The sequence below is a fragment of the Scardinius erythrophthalmus genome (assembly GCF_964197995.2).
Source record: "Scardinius erythrophthalmus genome assembly, chromosome: 5".
Classification (NCBI taxonomy): Eukaryota; Metazoa; Chordata; class Actinopteri; order Cypriniformes; family Leuciscidae; genus Scardinius; species Scardinius erythrophthalmus.
In genome coordinates this window covers 51497730-51512281 of record NC_138225.1, presented here as the reverse complement: position 1 = coordinate 51512281, position 14552 = coordinate 51497730, and the positions used below count along the sequence as shown (strand labels likewise).

Sequence of the window (14552 nt, the reverse complement as noted above, 5' to 3'; positions counted from 1 at the left end):
CTACTGGTTAATTATATTTTAAGCCTTCATTGCTAAAAATAAAAGTTGTGCAAGTGTGAGTTCTTACACTAAAAAAAATGCATCCACCCATGTTTGGGTCAAATATGGACAACCCCAACCGTTGGTTTTTGTCCATATTTGACCCAAACATGGCTTGAAACAACCCAGCATTTTTAGAGTGGCAAGTTTTAATATTCATGATATGATATTTACTTACTTAATAGATTACACTGATCACACTTCATGTACGTCTTCATGTACTTAAACGTATGATAGCCTACATATCAAGAAAATAAGTGGTTTTATCACGGTAAGTTTTTGTTAGTGTAGTATTATTTGGTGTATGTTTCTGTGTAAATACGTACCTTAATCTTTTCAAATGTTTGTTATGAGAGCACGTTGCGCAAGAGTGTATTTGTGGACTTCGCTGCGGGTGCAATGCAATCTCATGCAAGTTTACATCATTCTTGACATATAGCCTGCCTCACAGATTTTTGAGCCACACCCCCTCCGCGCAACATGGTTTCGTCCAGTCACCCGAGAGGACGAAAGAGCGCGGGCCCCTGATGACGCGAGGCGGGCCGTTCCATAAATACTCCCGCGTTTCTCATAGGGGTGACAGATTTCCTGCGCTTTCCAAACGGTTGAGTAAAGTAGCCTACAACAAAAGAGAAACTAAAAACGATGAACGGCAACGGAGAAATTAACGGGTTTCATAACTCTCTCATTGAGGAGGACTGCTTTTTGTTTACGTCGGAGTCCGTTGGAGAAGGGCATCCAGGTAAAATATCCAAACTAAACTTTGAGTGATGAGTATTCAACTCCGCTATTACATAACATATCAGCACCTGTTCTGCATGTTCACTGTAATAACGTACGGTTCTATTTTGCTTATTATTTAATTCGATTTTGTTTCTAACCATATACCTGTATTTGCTTTTGTTTGCAAACATGTATAATTCATCAATGCTCAGAATAAATGAATGTCGGTCTGATGTGCTGTAGACTTGGAAACGCGATTGTACTTTTGTTTCCATGGCTGTGTCTTAAAAACTAGTGAGCTGCCATCCTAGACAGCATGCTCTCATCACACACACACACACACACACACACACACACACACACACACACACTCTCTCTCTCTCTCTCTCTCTCTCTCTCTCTCTCTCTCTCTCTCTTTCTTTCTCTCTCTCTCTCTCTCTCTCTCTCTCTCATGGTCAGAAATGTTGTCTATGTAAGCATCTCTCCAGGTATTGTATTGAGACACAGCCTCGCGACATGTGGGATCAGACATTTGTTCTCCGCGCAGACTCCGCCCACTCTGCGTTATTATCCATATGGTTTTATCAACTCGGTTCATCTGCAATGAAAGTGATCTGGTATCGCCAAAATAACAAAAAAGTACAATAAATGTTATTTTCAGATACTTTAAATTTCAGTTTAGTTTGTTTCAGAAATGGGTTTGTTCGTTATAATATTGGGTAACACTTTATTTTACAGTTGTCCTTGTTACATGTACTTACCATAGTAATAACAGTAAATTATGCATAATTTCATGCAACTAACTCTCAACCAAACCCTAATCCTACCCTAACTCTAATAAGTAGCCTACATGTAGTTGCTTATATTACTCAGTGCTTATATAATCACTCTGTAACAACGACACCTTAAAATAAAGTGTAACCCACTATTTTAGAGTCCGGTTTCCCATGTACATACTATGCAATTATTATAGTAATAACAATAACTGGGTAATAACTACTAACCCTGAACCTACCCCAAAACGTAACCTTAACCCATGTAGTTACCGTATATTACCCAGTACTTTCTTAGGTAAGTGCACGTACTGTAAAATAAAGTGCAACCATTTTGTTTTTATTTCATGGACACATTTGTATTTCTTATAGTTTCAGATGTGATAGTTGAACATTCAGTAGAAAATGCCATTAGACGTGGAAGATCTTGGATTATGTAAAATATTATTGGATCTAAACTAATTAGAGAGATTTGCTAAAATAATAATAAAGCAATAAAAATAAGTAAAAATTGCAAAGTTGTATAACACACTGAAAAGCCCGTATTTATTCTTTAAATAGCCAACTAGCTCTTCAGATGTGAACCATAAGGACAACAGATGCATTACTTCTTTTTCAATCATTTTTATAACTAAACACGTAGTTTGCTTTTATTGTGCTTGTGATAAGAGATACAAGATTATTGTTAACCATTGTCACTAACAGACAATAGAAGGGTTAAACAGTGACAAAAAAACACTAAATCACTTTCATAAACACCTGCAGTATCAGCAAAACTGATCAAAATTAACCAGGAAAGAAGTTGCAGATGTGTTTTTTTTTTTTGGCAACAAAAAAGAGTTTAGTAAAAACAGTAAATGATGCATAATTACATGTAACTAGCCCAAACCAAACCCTGTTCCTAACCCTATAGAAAGTACATGTGGTTAATTATTACACAATATAATTACACAGTAACACGAACACCTTAAAATAAAGTGTAATAGTTTTTTTCTTCCTGTTTCTTATGTGTATAAAGAAATGTAAAACACTTATGCTGCATCTATCATACGTCTCACACAGAGGTGCTTTTACTGAAACAAATACAATTTCAAATGCATGTACACAAGAATAACGTCTTTCGGAAAATGGATAAGCTTAGTGTGGATTTTGACAAACACATAGAACACTAATCATTGTTATTATTGCATTGTACAGATAAGATATGTGACCAGATAAGCGATGCGGTTTTGGACGCTCACCTGAAGCAAGACCCAGATGCAAAAGTGGCTTGTGGTACGTTGACTTTCTCGAGGTTTGCATGTGTCTTCCCCAAAGGTCTGAATAATAATAATGTTTCATGGCCCCTTTTCATCTTTTTCTTCTAGAAACTGTAGCCAAGACTGGAATGATTCTGCTGGCAGGAGAGGTGACGTCTCGTGCTGTTGTAGACTATCAGAAGGTGGTCCGTGACACCATAAAACACATCGGCTACGACGACTCAGCCAAGGGTTTGTTTGATGATCCTGCATTTCATTATAGATACCGCAGCGTTTACACTAGCATTCAAAAGTGTGGGGTCGGCAAGATTTTTAAAATGTTTTGTAGGCTGCATTTATTTGATCAAAGCTACAGTAATATTGTGAAATATTACTAGAATTTACAATAACTGTTTTCGATGTGAATATATTTTAAAATGTAATTTATTCCTGTGATCAATGCTGAATTTTCAGCATCATTACTCCAGTATTCATTGTCATATGATCCTTCAGAAATCATTCACTCAAAAAAAGATATGTTTGGCTGAACATGACACTCATGGACAGTGATTGAAACAAGTAAAACCCAATAGAACCAACCATGCACAAACTAGAATCAATGGTGACCGTTTAACTTGAATTAATGGTTTTAGTTTTACTTAAAGGGATGGTTCGGAGTAAAATTAACCTAGGGTCCTTTGCACCATGACCTTGAGCCAAACCCCCCCAGAAGCATTTTCCCCTTGGTTGAACATTATTAAAGTTAGAGCTTATTTAGAGATATCAGCCGAATGGATTAGTGCAGGCGCTAATGGATCCAATGATGTATCTCGTTAATTACCCCACTAATAATGCCCAGAATGGCACCAAACTTCTACAGTAGCACAAATAGTTTCTGTACTCATAAAACCAGGCATTGGAAAGTTTGTAAGTACATCAGGAGTTTATTTAAATAACACTTGCCTGACGGCTAATGCTACCGCTAACCCGGATGTCGAGGTCACTTCCGTGATTTGGGATTGGGAAAAGCCCGTAAAAGTCCTGCAGAAAGCGATGCATAAGGAAGTAGTGTAACGACGCCCAGTTCCAGGAATGCACTAATATTTTGTTGGTAGTACCAGTTTGCAACAATTATTAGTTAACACTAAGTTGTTAACACTTCGGAAAAAATAATAATTCGTCGTTGGCTCCAGGTCATGGTGCAAAGGACCCTAGGTTGATTTTACTCCAAACCATCCCTTTAAAAAAATGGTTTTCATTTAAATTTAATTATTCAAATAATCCTACTGACCTCGAACCTTTGAATGGTAGTGTACTTCTTAAAGGTAACAAACAAATAAAAAAAAAATGTCATCGGAGCAACTGTAACAGATCCATATTCCCTGTCCTGAACCCATAGGCTTTGATTACAAGACCTGTAATGTTCTGGTGGCCCTGGAGCAGCAGTCTCCAGACATCGCCCAGGGAGTTCACCTTGACCGTGACGAAGAGGACGTTGGAGCCGGCGACCAGGTGAGTCCAAAAACTGTCAGTTAAACTCTTTTAATTACATTTATTTCAATATTAATATTTCCTTTTCTTTCAGGGTCTAATGTTCGGTTATGCCACTGATGAGACAGAGGAATGTATGCCACTCACTATTGTGCTCGCCCACAAACTTAATGCCAAGATGGCAGAACTGAGGCGCAACGGCTCCCTGCCCTGGCTCCGGCCCGACTCCAAGACTCAGGTCTGCTGGGTTTTTAAGTCTTTGTTCAAACGTTATACGCCGTTAGTCAAACTAGCCAGCAATGAGGTGAATCGTAACATTCTACATTTTTGTTTTGAAGCTAATTTTTTTTTTTAAATCAGACAAAAAGACACTTAACGGCTTCAGTGAGGAAAAGGACTAAAATTCCTTTAAGCATTGTGAATTGCATAATCAAATAAAACAATAATAAATAAAACAATTATTTTAAAGTTGTTGATTATATGTATAGAAACTATGTTTTTAGTTAATATTTATATCAAAAATCGCTTATAACATAAAAGTTGGTGTGTATATAATATATATGTATATGTAAATACATACACGCACACACACACAAATATATATAGTGCATATATATATATATACTGTATAAATATATAAATACAATGATATACACACACACATATATAAACATTAACTTTTATGTTAGATGTGATTAATGGTGATTAATCAATTTTCATCACAAATTCAGATGTTAACATGATTATTTTAAAAATAATCTGAAGTATCGCAGACAACTAAAGCATATACCATCAGTTAACAACCTCATAGCACACATTAGGTCTGTCTGTAATGTGTATAATCATTATAACGCTTTATAATAATCATTATAATCATTAGAAATAAATTTCCCAATAAAAAAAATAAAAAAGATGAGTTTTTGCTCCCAGAATCCGACTCTTGCATTCTAACCTGCTGAAAAATCCAGCATGATTTCCATGTTAGTCCAGGCTGGTTTATGATGGTTAGAGCTGGTATAGTGCTGGTCTAGCTGGTAAACCAGCTGTTCTCTGGCGTAGCTGGTTCACTAACACTCACGCTTCCCGTTCTGCTCCCAGCATGCAAAACACACCTTATCCTGGTGACCAGCAATGCTGGGTATTGCATTTCAGAACACAAAATGTGTTTTTTGAACACAAAAAGTTTTTTCTTTTCTTCTAGCTAGAAGTGCATGCAGGCACTTGTGTAGAGAGTGTGTCCTGACAGTGCATCATGACTCTGTGAACAGGTTACTGTGCAGTACAGACAGGATCGTGGTGCCATGCTGCCGGTGCGGGTCCACACTATTGTAGTCTCAGTGCAGCACGATGAAGACATCTGTCTAGATGAGATGCGTGATGCGCTCAAAGATAAAGTCATCAAAGTCGTGGTCCCCTCCGTGTATCTGGATGATGACACCATCTACCACTTGCAGCCCAGTGGCCGCTTTGTCATTGGAGGCCCTCAGGTAGTGACCAGTTTTGTAAATCTTCAATAAAGTTGTAATACGTACATGAATGAGTAGCAATGAGTTATTTATTTTTTCTTCACACTAATGTAAACGCTATTCCACTGATGTAGGGTGACGCCGGCCTGACTGGTCGTAAGATTATTGTGGATACCTATGGAGGTTGGGGAGCCCATGGTGGAGGAGCTTTCTCTGGAAAGGATTACACTAAAGTGGACCGTTCTGCTGCGTACGCTGCCCGCTGGGTGGCCAAATCTCTCGTGAAGGCCAAACTGTGCAGGCGTGTTCTTGTGCAGGTCAGTCGCACAGATATGTTGTGTTCTGCTGAGCAAGTATAATTCTTTGAAGTTGATCAAGTTTAACACCGTGTCCTAACTAAACGCGACACGACGCGCGATAAAAGGTTATTTTCCTTGTTAATCAGAGTTTTTGTCCTAACTGGCCACAACGGCGACACGCGACGATATGCCAAGCCATGTGGTTCAGAATTACGCTATAGATTAATCGCGTTTACAGCCAAACGCCGTCAAATACGGCGTTTTAAACCGTATTTGACGGCGCAAAATACACCATTGTAATTACAAACGGCGTAAAAAAACGTGCGAAATACATCAATGACGCTGTATTCGACGGCGTTTTAGTGTGTAATCATTTCAGGATTAAATGATCCGTGCTGAATTGGTCTGGTCTGACTCATTTCATCATTGATTGGGACAGAACAGTTCAAACTTCCACTGGCTGTGGAAATTAGTGGGCGTGTCTCATTATACTATAAACAAAACGCCGTAAAATAATGCACACTCTGTGCAACCAAAACGGCGTTTTTTACGGCGAGATGAACAGCGTAAAAAGCGTCTCTTTCCATGCATACTAAAACGCCGTCGAATACGGTGTCATTGACGTATTTCACGCGTTTTTTACGGCGTTAGTAATTACAATGGCGTATTTTGCGGCGTCAAATATGGTTTAAAACGCCGTATTTGATGCCGTTTGGCTGTAAACGCGATTAATCTATACCGTAATTCTGAATCACATGGCTTGCCATACGGCGATTCTATGTTAGAAATGATTTCTATTTTTCTGTGACGTCGCGCTGGAACACAAAGTGTGGCAATGATAATCTCAGGTACTGTTTATGAGCTTTATTTAATGTTAAAAGCGTGTAATGTGACTTTGAATATCATTTAGTTCTCCAGCTTTGTGTCTGTAAAAGCAACAATGGATAATTCACCTCAGATCTTGAAATTAAACAAATGGAAACAAGAACGTTCAAACTGTGAACAAACAAGTGTATTCTTTGACAAAGATTGCTTTAGTAACTCAGTAGCCTATGTATTTTAAATAATGTTTAAATGGTGTAATATTTGTGAATTTGATTATGTAGCTACTTATCCATTTTCTTGCGAGTGCCGTCAAGATTACTGTCGCTGGTGCCGCGAGACTCCGCCCACACACTGTTCTGATTGACTGACTCCGCCCACACGCTGTTCTGATTGGCTGAGGGTTTTGATTGATTTTGTGTGGACAGACAAATTATTTGTCGTTGGAATCTTATCGCATCGCGTCTGGTTAGGACACGGTGTAAGTTTAAGTTAGGTTTATTTATATAGCACCATTACAACAGCAGAAGCTGACCAATGTGCTTTACAACAGATAAAATAAATACAAGCGGTAGAAAACTAATATCACAAAAATAAAATCAGCGACAAAAGTAAACATCAAAAGAAAATCAAAATTCTAACAGAAGTCAAATACAAAAATAATCATCAAGGAACATTAAAAGCAATAGAAAAATAATGAGTTTTAAGCAAAGATTTAAATAATCAAGTTCATCAATATATGAATGAAATTTCCTTCACTATGATACAGGTTGCTTATGCCATTGGAGTGTCCCATCCTCTTTCCATTTCCATCTTCCACTATGGCACATCCCAAAAGAGTGAGCAGGAGCTGCTGAAAATAGTCAAGAAAAACTTTGATCTTCGTCCAGGAGTCATTGTGAGGTAACAGCTGCTGTCTTTACACACACTCCTCTCTCGCTTTTATATTTCTTCATCTTTCAGCTTAACAGGTTTGGGTGTAAATCATTCCTTTTTCTTTTGCTTCTGTCTGTGCTTCTCCTTTTTTGGGTCTTTGCATCCCTCGATTCCATCAGACAGATTATAATAACTCTTAGCAAAAATATTTTCAACGCAATTATTCAAGATTCAGTACATAAAGAGTCAATAATAGAATGAAAAGCAAGAAATTGGCCCCAAACAGTGCATGATGTTTGTATCTAATACAACATCAAGTATTAAAGTAGACATTCAGAAATTGAAAAGTAATAATGTAAAATAAAAATGAAATTACTGGAATTGTTACAACATGATTGTTACACACACACAAACACACACACACACACACACACACACACTACTGCAAAGCAGTGCTCTTTTAAAGCAGTCAGTACATATTATGTAGAAAGATGAGTATTATTTTTTATTTTAGTCACTGATAAGACAATACCTTAATGAACTTAATCTAATTCACATTTTTACCCAAAATTTGCATGTACTTTGTGAATATTGAGTTGTTAGCTTAGCAACATGCTAAAGTCAAACTTGTTTGGAATAAAGTGCATTAGTGCCTGTCCACTAGTGGCGTTGGTTCCAGAAGTATTTCTTTCATTAATTTTTCTCAGAGATTTTTAAAAAGTCTTTGTTAAAGCATTATAAGTCATTAACCAAGCCAACCAGCAATGAGGTGAATTCTTTAAAGTTATATGCAAGTTATATATGAAGAGTTCAGATGCAAAAGCCTCTAAGTGCCATCTGAAATTTTCTTCTAGAATGATCATTTTTATGAAGCTCGTATATTTAGGTTCAGTAATTTCACTTAAATGGCAATGAAAATCACCTATGAATTGCCATTTAAGTGAAATTACTTAACTTAAATATACGAGCTTCATAAAAATGATCATTCTAGAAGAAAATTTCAGATGGCACTTAGAGGCGTGTTTTGAGAGAATAGCGAAGCCAACTTGATTACGTAATTTGCAGAGCTTCATGTTCCCTGCTAAAGCTCTTTTGGTGTGATTTGCTCAGCGCGATTCTCTGATTGGTCAAATTTTCCGTACAGCATCATGGGTAATGTAATTTTTCAACACAAATTCCACTGTTAAACAATTATTTAAAAAATAACTTGAAATAATGCAAACAGATGGCTTCATCGAAAGCATATTACAAACTTCGGAGCTCACAGTAGGTCTGTATGTATTCTGTAATGGTTTATAAGTCATCATTAAAAATCAAATCCTCTTTGGAGAAAATTAGGATGCACGATATATCGGCCACCACATCGGTATCGTCGATATATGTTCATTTTTACAATAAATATAAATGTTATTTTTTATATACGGCCCAATAAAACAATTTAGCCGATATATTAAAGCCAATAAATAATGGATTATTTCCTTTAGCTGAGACACTTTGGTTTTGAATTGCTTGAAATATGATTGGAATCACTTTAAAACAGGAAAATACAGTTCAGTGCAACACGAGTCTGTCTCATATAGGCTATATAAAATTATAATGAGAACATTATAATTGTGTGCTTGGGTCATGGCTTTTAATGGTGAGACTTTTGTCTTTGTAATCAGGCTCTCAAAAATGAAATGACTTGGATTTAGATTTATCGGCCAATATATCGGTTATCGGCTTTCAAATATAAAGAATTATTGGTGATTGGTATCAGCCAAAATTTTCAAATCGGTGCATTTCTAGAGAAAATGAAAGGAGTTTTTACTTCCGGGATCTGACCGTTGCACTCAATTGACCGTGAGCATTCGAGTCTCTCATGCACTTTATATCTCTACTTGTGTGACACACATTAGTGAGCATGAAGAGCGTTTCAGATCAGCCAATTGTGGTTAGAAAACTTCCCGTGTAAAGCTCTCTGGTGTGGAACAGAGCCATCATGTTTCCTCTCTGGATTCATGGTACACTAAAGTGGAAAGGTTCGAGTGGTTAGCTAGTGTTTGCTATTAGACTTGCTCTCTATTTCATGCTGCGGTTTCCTTCTTCAGGGTGACTAGTGCGTGTAACGGTAAGTGAACGCTTCATCTCCTCTCTGGCTGGCTGGGTGTACAAACGCACACTTGAAATATTTGCTACATGATCATCTTTTTAACTGCACACAGTTTCATTTTCATGAGTCAATAATCAATGGCCAATGTGTTTTAGGGAGCTGGAGCTGAAGAAGCCAATATATCAGAAGACTGCTGCTTACGGCCACTTTGGCCGTGACTCTTTCTCTTGGGAAGTGCCCAAAAAGCTGCACTACTAAACCTTTTGTTAAGGTTTTTCCTCTCTAGGCCTGCTGGTGTATTCTACAGAGAAGCCCGCATGGCTTATGGGGAGAAGTCTTATTCTGGTACAAGTCCTGCTGGTCCATCTTTTTCTTTCATTTTCCCATCATCATCAACCATTGCACTTGTTCATCAGCATTAGGATAAAGGAAGTGTACTACACAGATTAATGTGTTCATTTTTTAAATTCAAGAATTGTAAACTGGTTGGCCAGTATTAACTATGGCTTTTGATTTTATGCGCCACTTTCACCACTGTATTATAAGCATTCCCAACCATTTTAGTACTTTTAAACAATAGCCGCGTTTCCACTGTCGGGCCAGTGCGAGCCAGGGCTTCAAAAGAGCCGGGCGGGGCTAATAGCCTCGGGTCTGGAGCAAAATTTTAAGATTTTAAAAAGCTTAAAATCTGCTGCGTTACTTTCCACTGTCGGGCCAGAAGCTCCACAGCGCTTCACTAAAACACGCCGTAACCCGCCTCTCTGGACCAACGGCACACTAACACATCATTTCACCAACACATGGAAGTTTTATCAGAAAACTAATCAGAAAAAAATCACTGGAAACAGCATGATCGCAAAACAAACATGATAAAAGTGACCGTTTGCTGGCATTTCTGTTGTTTATTTGAATATTTAAAACCCAAGCATCGATGTTTTACCACAGGTTTACAATAAAAAGTGATACATTGATCATAATGAATTAATTTGAGTCAAAATTGCACATTAGTCACACAGAAATAGAGTGGTTTACCGTTATTTCACAAAAGAAAGAGGACACACTTATTCATTCACGTCTGTTTCTGTTTATTTGGTAGTTACAGGACATATTTACATCACATTTAGAAAGAATGATAATCTCTACAAATATGCCACCATAAATACGACCTGGGGAGCTTTAGCTCTCTCTCCCAGTACAGTTATATTTTCAGTCAGAGAAACAGGAAGCTCCTGAAAAAAAAGTTGCTTTATTTTATGATAGTCCGGTATAAAGAGACGAGACGTATGCTACCGACAGATTGTGATAGCCTTTATGATTTGTCTGATTTCTTCAAGCATTCATGTTTACTATGGTAATTGTTAGCGTGCATAGTCTTTTACATCGCGTATAAATATTTCTACCTTATACGGTGATCAGAATCCACATCGGATCACAAACAGCCTTCTGTTTGTGATCAAACCTGAAAGTGATTGAACGAGGCCCGATCAAGCCCCGGAAGTGACAGTGGAGACGCGACTGGCCCCGGTACGCACTAGCACGACAGTGGAAGCGCGGCTAATGTGTATTATTTATTTGTGCTGTCATATTGTACTCTGGAGGTCAACTGTTATGCTGTATGTTGCTGTTCTTGGTCTCTTCCCTAGTGCTCTGTGGTTCCCAAGTGTCTTACAGAAAAACTTTGGGGACCAGCCAGAAGGAAAGTGTTTGCTGCAGTGCCACTTCTTTTGGCCAATACTCTAATGCACTGTAAGATGCTATTTGTATTTCTTCTTTCACACTCTCGTCTTTTCTTGAACAGAGGGATAGCAATTTTGGCTGGTGTTGTACAGAGAAACTAGCCATGTTTACATGCATATTCTCTCTCTCTCTCTCTCTCTCTCTCTATATATATATATATACACACACAGTATATATATATATTTCTCTACCTACCTTCCAGTTTTAATTTATTTTTAACAATAAAATGTTTTCTATTATAATGTCATCGTGTCTTTTTCTCTCTGTTTATAGAAATGTGAAAAATAGAACATTAGAAATTAGGTTTGAATTATATTCATATAATACAAAAGTATGTACTTTATTGAAACATTTAAGATGGACATGAGTTAATGATTGTACTGCATTATATCAGCATTCAAACTCAAATGTGTAGTTTATCAAGAGACTCTGAACTGACGTGATTTAAACCGGCAGGTGGAAACAAATTATGGTTCCAAGTTTTACTCTGGTAAAATATTTCCTGAGGTGATGCTGGAAAGATTCATTGTGTTATCTGAATGGTTCATGTTTGATAAGACAATGTTAATAGAGTGCTGCAAGGATGATGTGTTTTTGTAGGCCAAACCTAGCCTGGAAATCCAGACCTAAATCTAAAAGATTAATGGTCTGGCATCGACTAATGAAAATCGTCCAGCTCGAGGGGCGGCACCGAGCATGCATTTGAAAATCTCACTGCACGCAATTGGATAACACTACGACCAATCACAACAAGCCCCATACGCTTAGCTACCAGTGGAGCTAACTGGTAGATTAGACTCTTGCCGTATCCGGTCGGCAAAACAGCAAAAACGTCCTTCTTGCAAAGGAAGGATTCGAGCGCCGTCTTCTGTTCCTCTTTTAGATAAAAAGCCAAGTCTAACTCGTTCATTGTAGCGGCCAAAGCCGTTTCAAACAACTGGTGTTCATCCATAGCCATCTTGCAATGTTTACTAATGACTTCGACGTCACATCGCTGTCGTCTTCTGTTTAGCTCGCCTCTGGCCCGCCTATATCAGATAACCCGATGTGATTGGTGCAGCTCGATACATGGGCATATTTAATGAGCATCATTACTCGATGCCAGAGTAAACTCTCTGAGCAAATTCAACTTGTGCTCTCGCGAGAACTCTGGATTACCAGGGTTGGCCAAACCACGAAACGAGTTGCATTTTAGCACTTCCGTTTCCATCGTCCTGAAGTCAGTGGGTTTTTGGATAAATACCTGAAATAAGGCTTGTGGTTTAAACAAGAACAGGGTATTTTATTATATGACATAAAATTCATCAGTAATACCCTGTTGTGATTTTTTTAATATTTAGTGTTTGCTTTAAGTGCTCAATGGTGAATCAACAGTTGCATTAGTGCTTTTGACAGTTGCATGCAGCACAGAAACAGCTACCAGAGAATCATATTCATATTCTGCTCTTCAGTAACACAGTTCTACAGTTACACTGTACCAAGCACCAATCGCATGTGTGATCAAGTTACGTCTAGCATGCTTACTTTCCAAATTCAAATATCAATCACTGAACATGTTTCGTTTCGTTTGCCAAGGGAACACCATCAGTGCGTTTCACTTGCTTATATTTTTATCTTGCATAATATGGATGGCATGTACAGTACTGATATGAGCTGACTGGTGTGAAACAGTATCTTACATCATTCTACTAAAAATAAATGTCAGCTCAATTAAAGGTTAAATCCTAAACTCACGCAGCGTGTTAGGCCTTACTTACCACGTGCCCAGTTATGAAATTATGCAATAAAACGTTTCGGTTACTCACGTAACCTCTGTTCTCTCTAGAAGAGGGAACGAGTATTGCGTAGTTGCTTACGCTACGGGAAAGCCTTTCTTTCTCGAGATACTGAAGCCAAAAATTATCCTTAATTTTTATAATCTTGTCAACGCAGTGCGGCAGCCTGCAGACCTAGGGCAAGCTAACTAGCGTGCCCATTGGCTGCCCTGCGGCAACTGCAGCAGCCTACCGCTGAGCCCTTGGCGTGACGTCACGACCAATGAGCGCGCTTGGCGCGCTTAATGCGTCACAGCCCGCGAAAAGGGGTGTGGTTTAGCGTATATAAACAGGGCTCGGAGGCTGCTTCTCTGGTTTCTGTCGCATGAAGCGAAATGAGCTCGTGGCGCGAGCACGGCGGGCTACGCAATACTCGTTCCCTCTTCTAGAGAGAACAGAGGTTACGTGAGTAACCGAAACGTTCTCTTACGAGAGGTTCTCTCGTATTGCGTAGTTGCTTACGCTACGGGAACGCCCTTGTCAACGCCGTGCGCGCCCAGCATCCACTGAATGAGTCCCAGGGAGAGCCCGGGGAACGTGATAGCGGAGAGCCGGGCAGCCCGAAGAGGGCTAGCGCCGTACATAAGCACACACTAGGGGGTTAGGAGCGGCACGGCCGGTCCTAACTGACAATTCCCTGCATAGTGCAGCTCAACCAGTAGAGCTAAATCACACAACGTAGCCCGCGCACAGATAGTGGGCTGGCATACGCGAGACTTAGACTGATAACACTTTCGCCTGCAAGGCGGGAACATCCAGGTTGTAAAACCTAACAAATGTGGAGGGGGAGGCCCAGCCTGCCGCTGCACAAATGTCATGAATGGGAATCCCGCTGGACCATGCCCACGACGAGGCCATGCCTCTAGTGGAATGAGCTCGAACGCCCAATGGGCACTGCAGGTCTTTAGACGCATAAGCAGCAGCAATAGCGTCCACTATCCATCTGGACAGGCTGTGTTTCGAGGCGGCAAGACCCTTGGTGCGCCCACCAAACGAAACAAAGAGCTGATCCGAGCGCCTGAAAGCGGCGGACCGTGAAATGTAGTTTCTCAACGCCCTGACCGGGCAGAGGAGATTACTATCGGCCTCGCTGCCGTGCGTCGGCAGGGCTGAGAGGGAAATGACCTGTGCTCTGAAGGGAGTGCCCAAAATTTTTGGAACGTACCCATGCCTCGGTCTGAG

At 39.3% G+C, this 14552-nt stretch overlaps 1 protein-coding gene across 2 annotated transcripts; it reads left to right on the top strand.

Moving 5' to 3' along the window:
* Nucleotides 1-632: 632 nt before the first annotated feature.
* Nucleotides 633-11796, top strand: mat2ab (methionine adenosyltransferase 2Ab). 2 transcript variants are annotated; one of them, XM_081367302.1, is made up of 9 exons: nt 633-781; nt 2733-2810; nt 2903-3025; nt 4173-4285; nt 4359-4502; nt 5533-5751; nt 5865-6047; nt 7621-7754; nt 9975-11796. In XM_081367302.1, exons 1-9 carry the CDS (start codon nt 685-687, stop codon nt 10075-10077), a joined length of 1194 nt encoding a protein of 397 aa, XP_081223428.1. In that variant the 5' UTR covers nt 633-684; the 3' UTR covers nt 10078-11796. The 2 variants fall into 2 exon arrangements, with proteins under 2 accessions (XP_081223428.1, XP_081223429.1); XM_081367303.1 differs by having other exon boundaries at nt 7621-11796.
* Nucleotides 11797-14552: the final 2756 nt, after the last annotated feature.

Bases quoted from the DNA above. Each gene is read 5' to 3' on its own strand.
- mat2ab (XM_081367302.1), top strand. From the start codon at position 685: ATGAACGGCAACGGAGAAATTAACGGGTTTCATAACTCTCTCATTGAG. The intron at 4,286-4,358 runs GTGAGTCCAAAA...CTTTTCTTTCAG, and splicing joins ACGTTGGAGCCGGCGACCAG to GGTCTAATGTTCGGTTATGC. The intron at 5,752-5,864 runs GTAGTGACCAGT...CCACTGATGTAG, and splicing joins TTGTCATTGGAGGCCCTCAG to GGTGACGCCGGCCTGACTGG.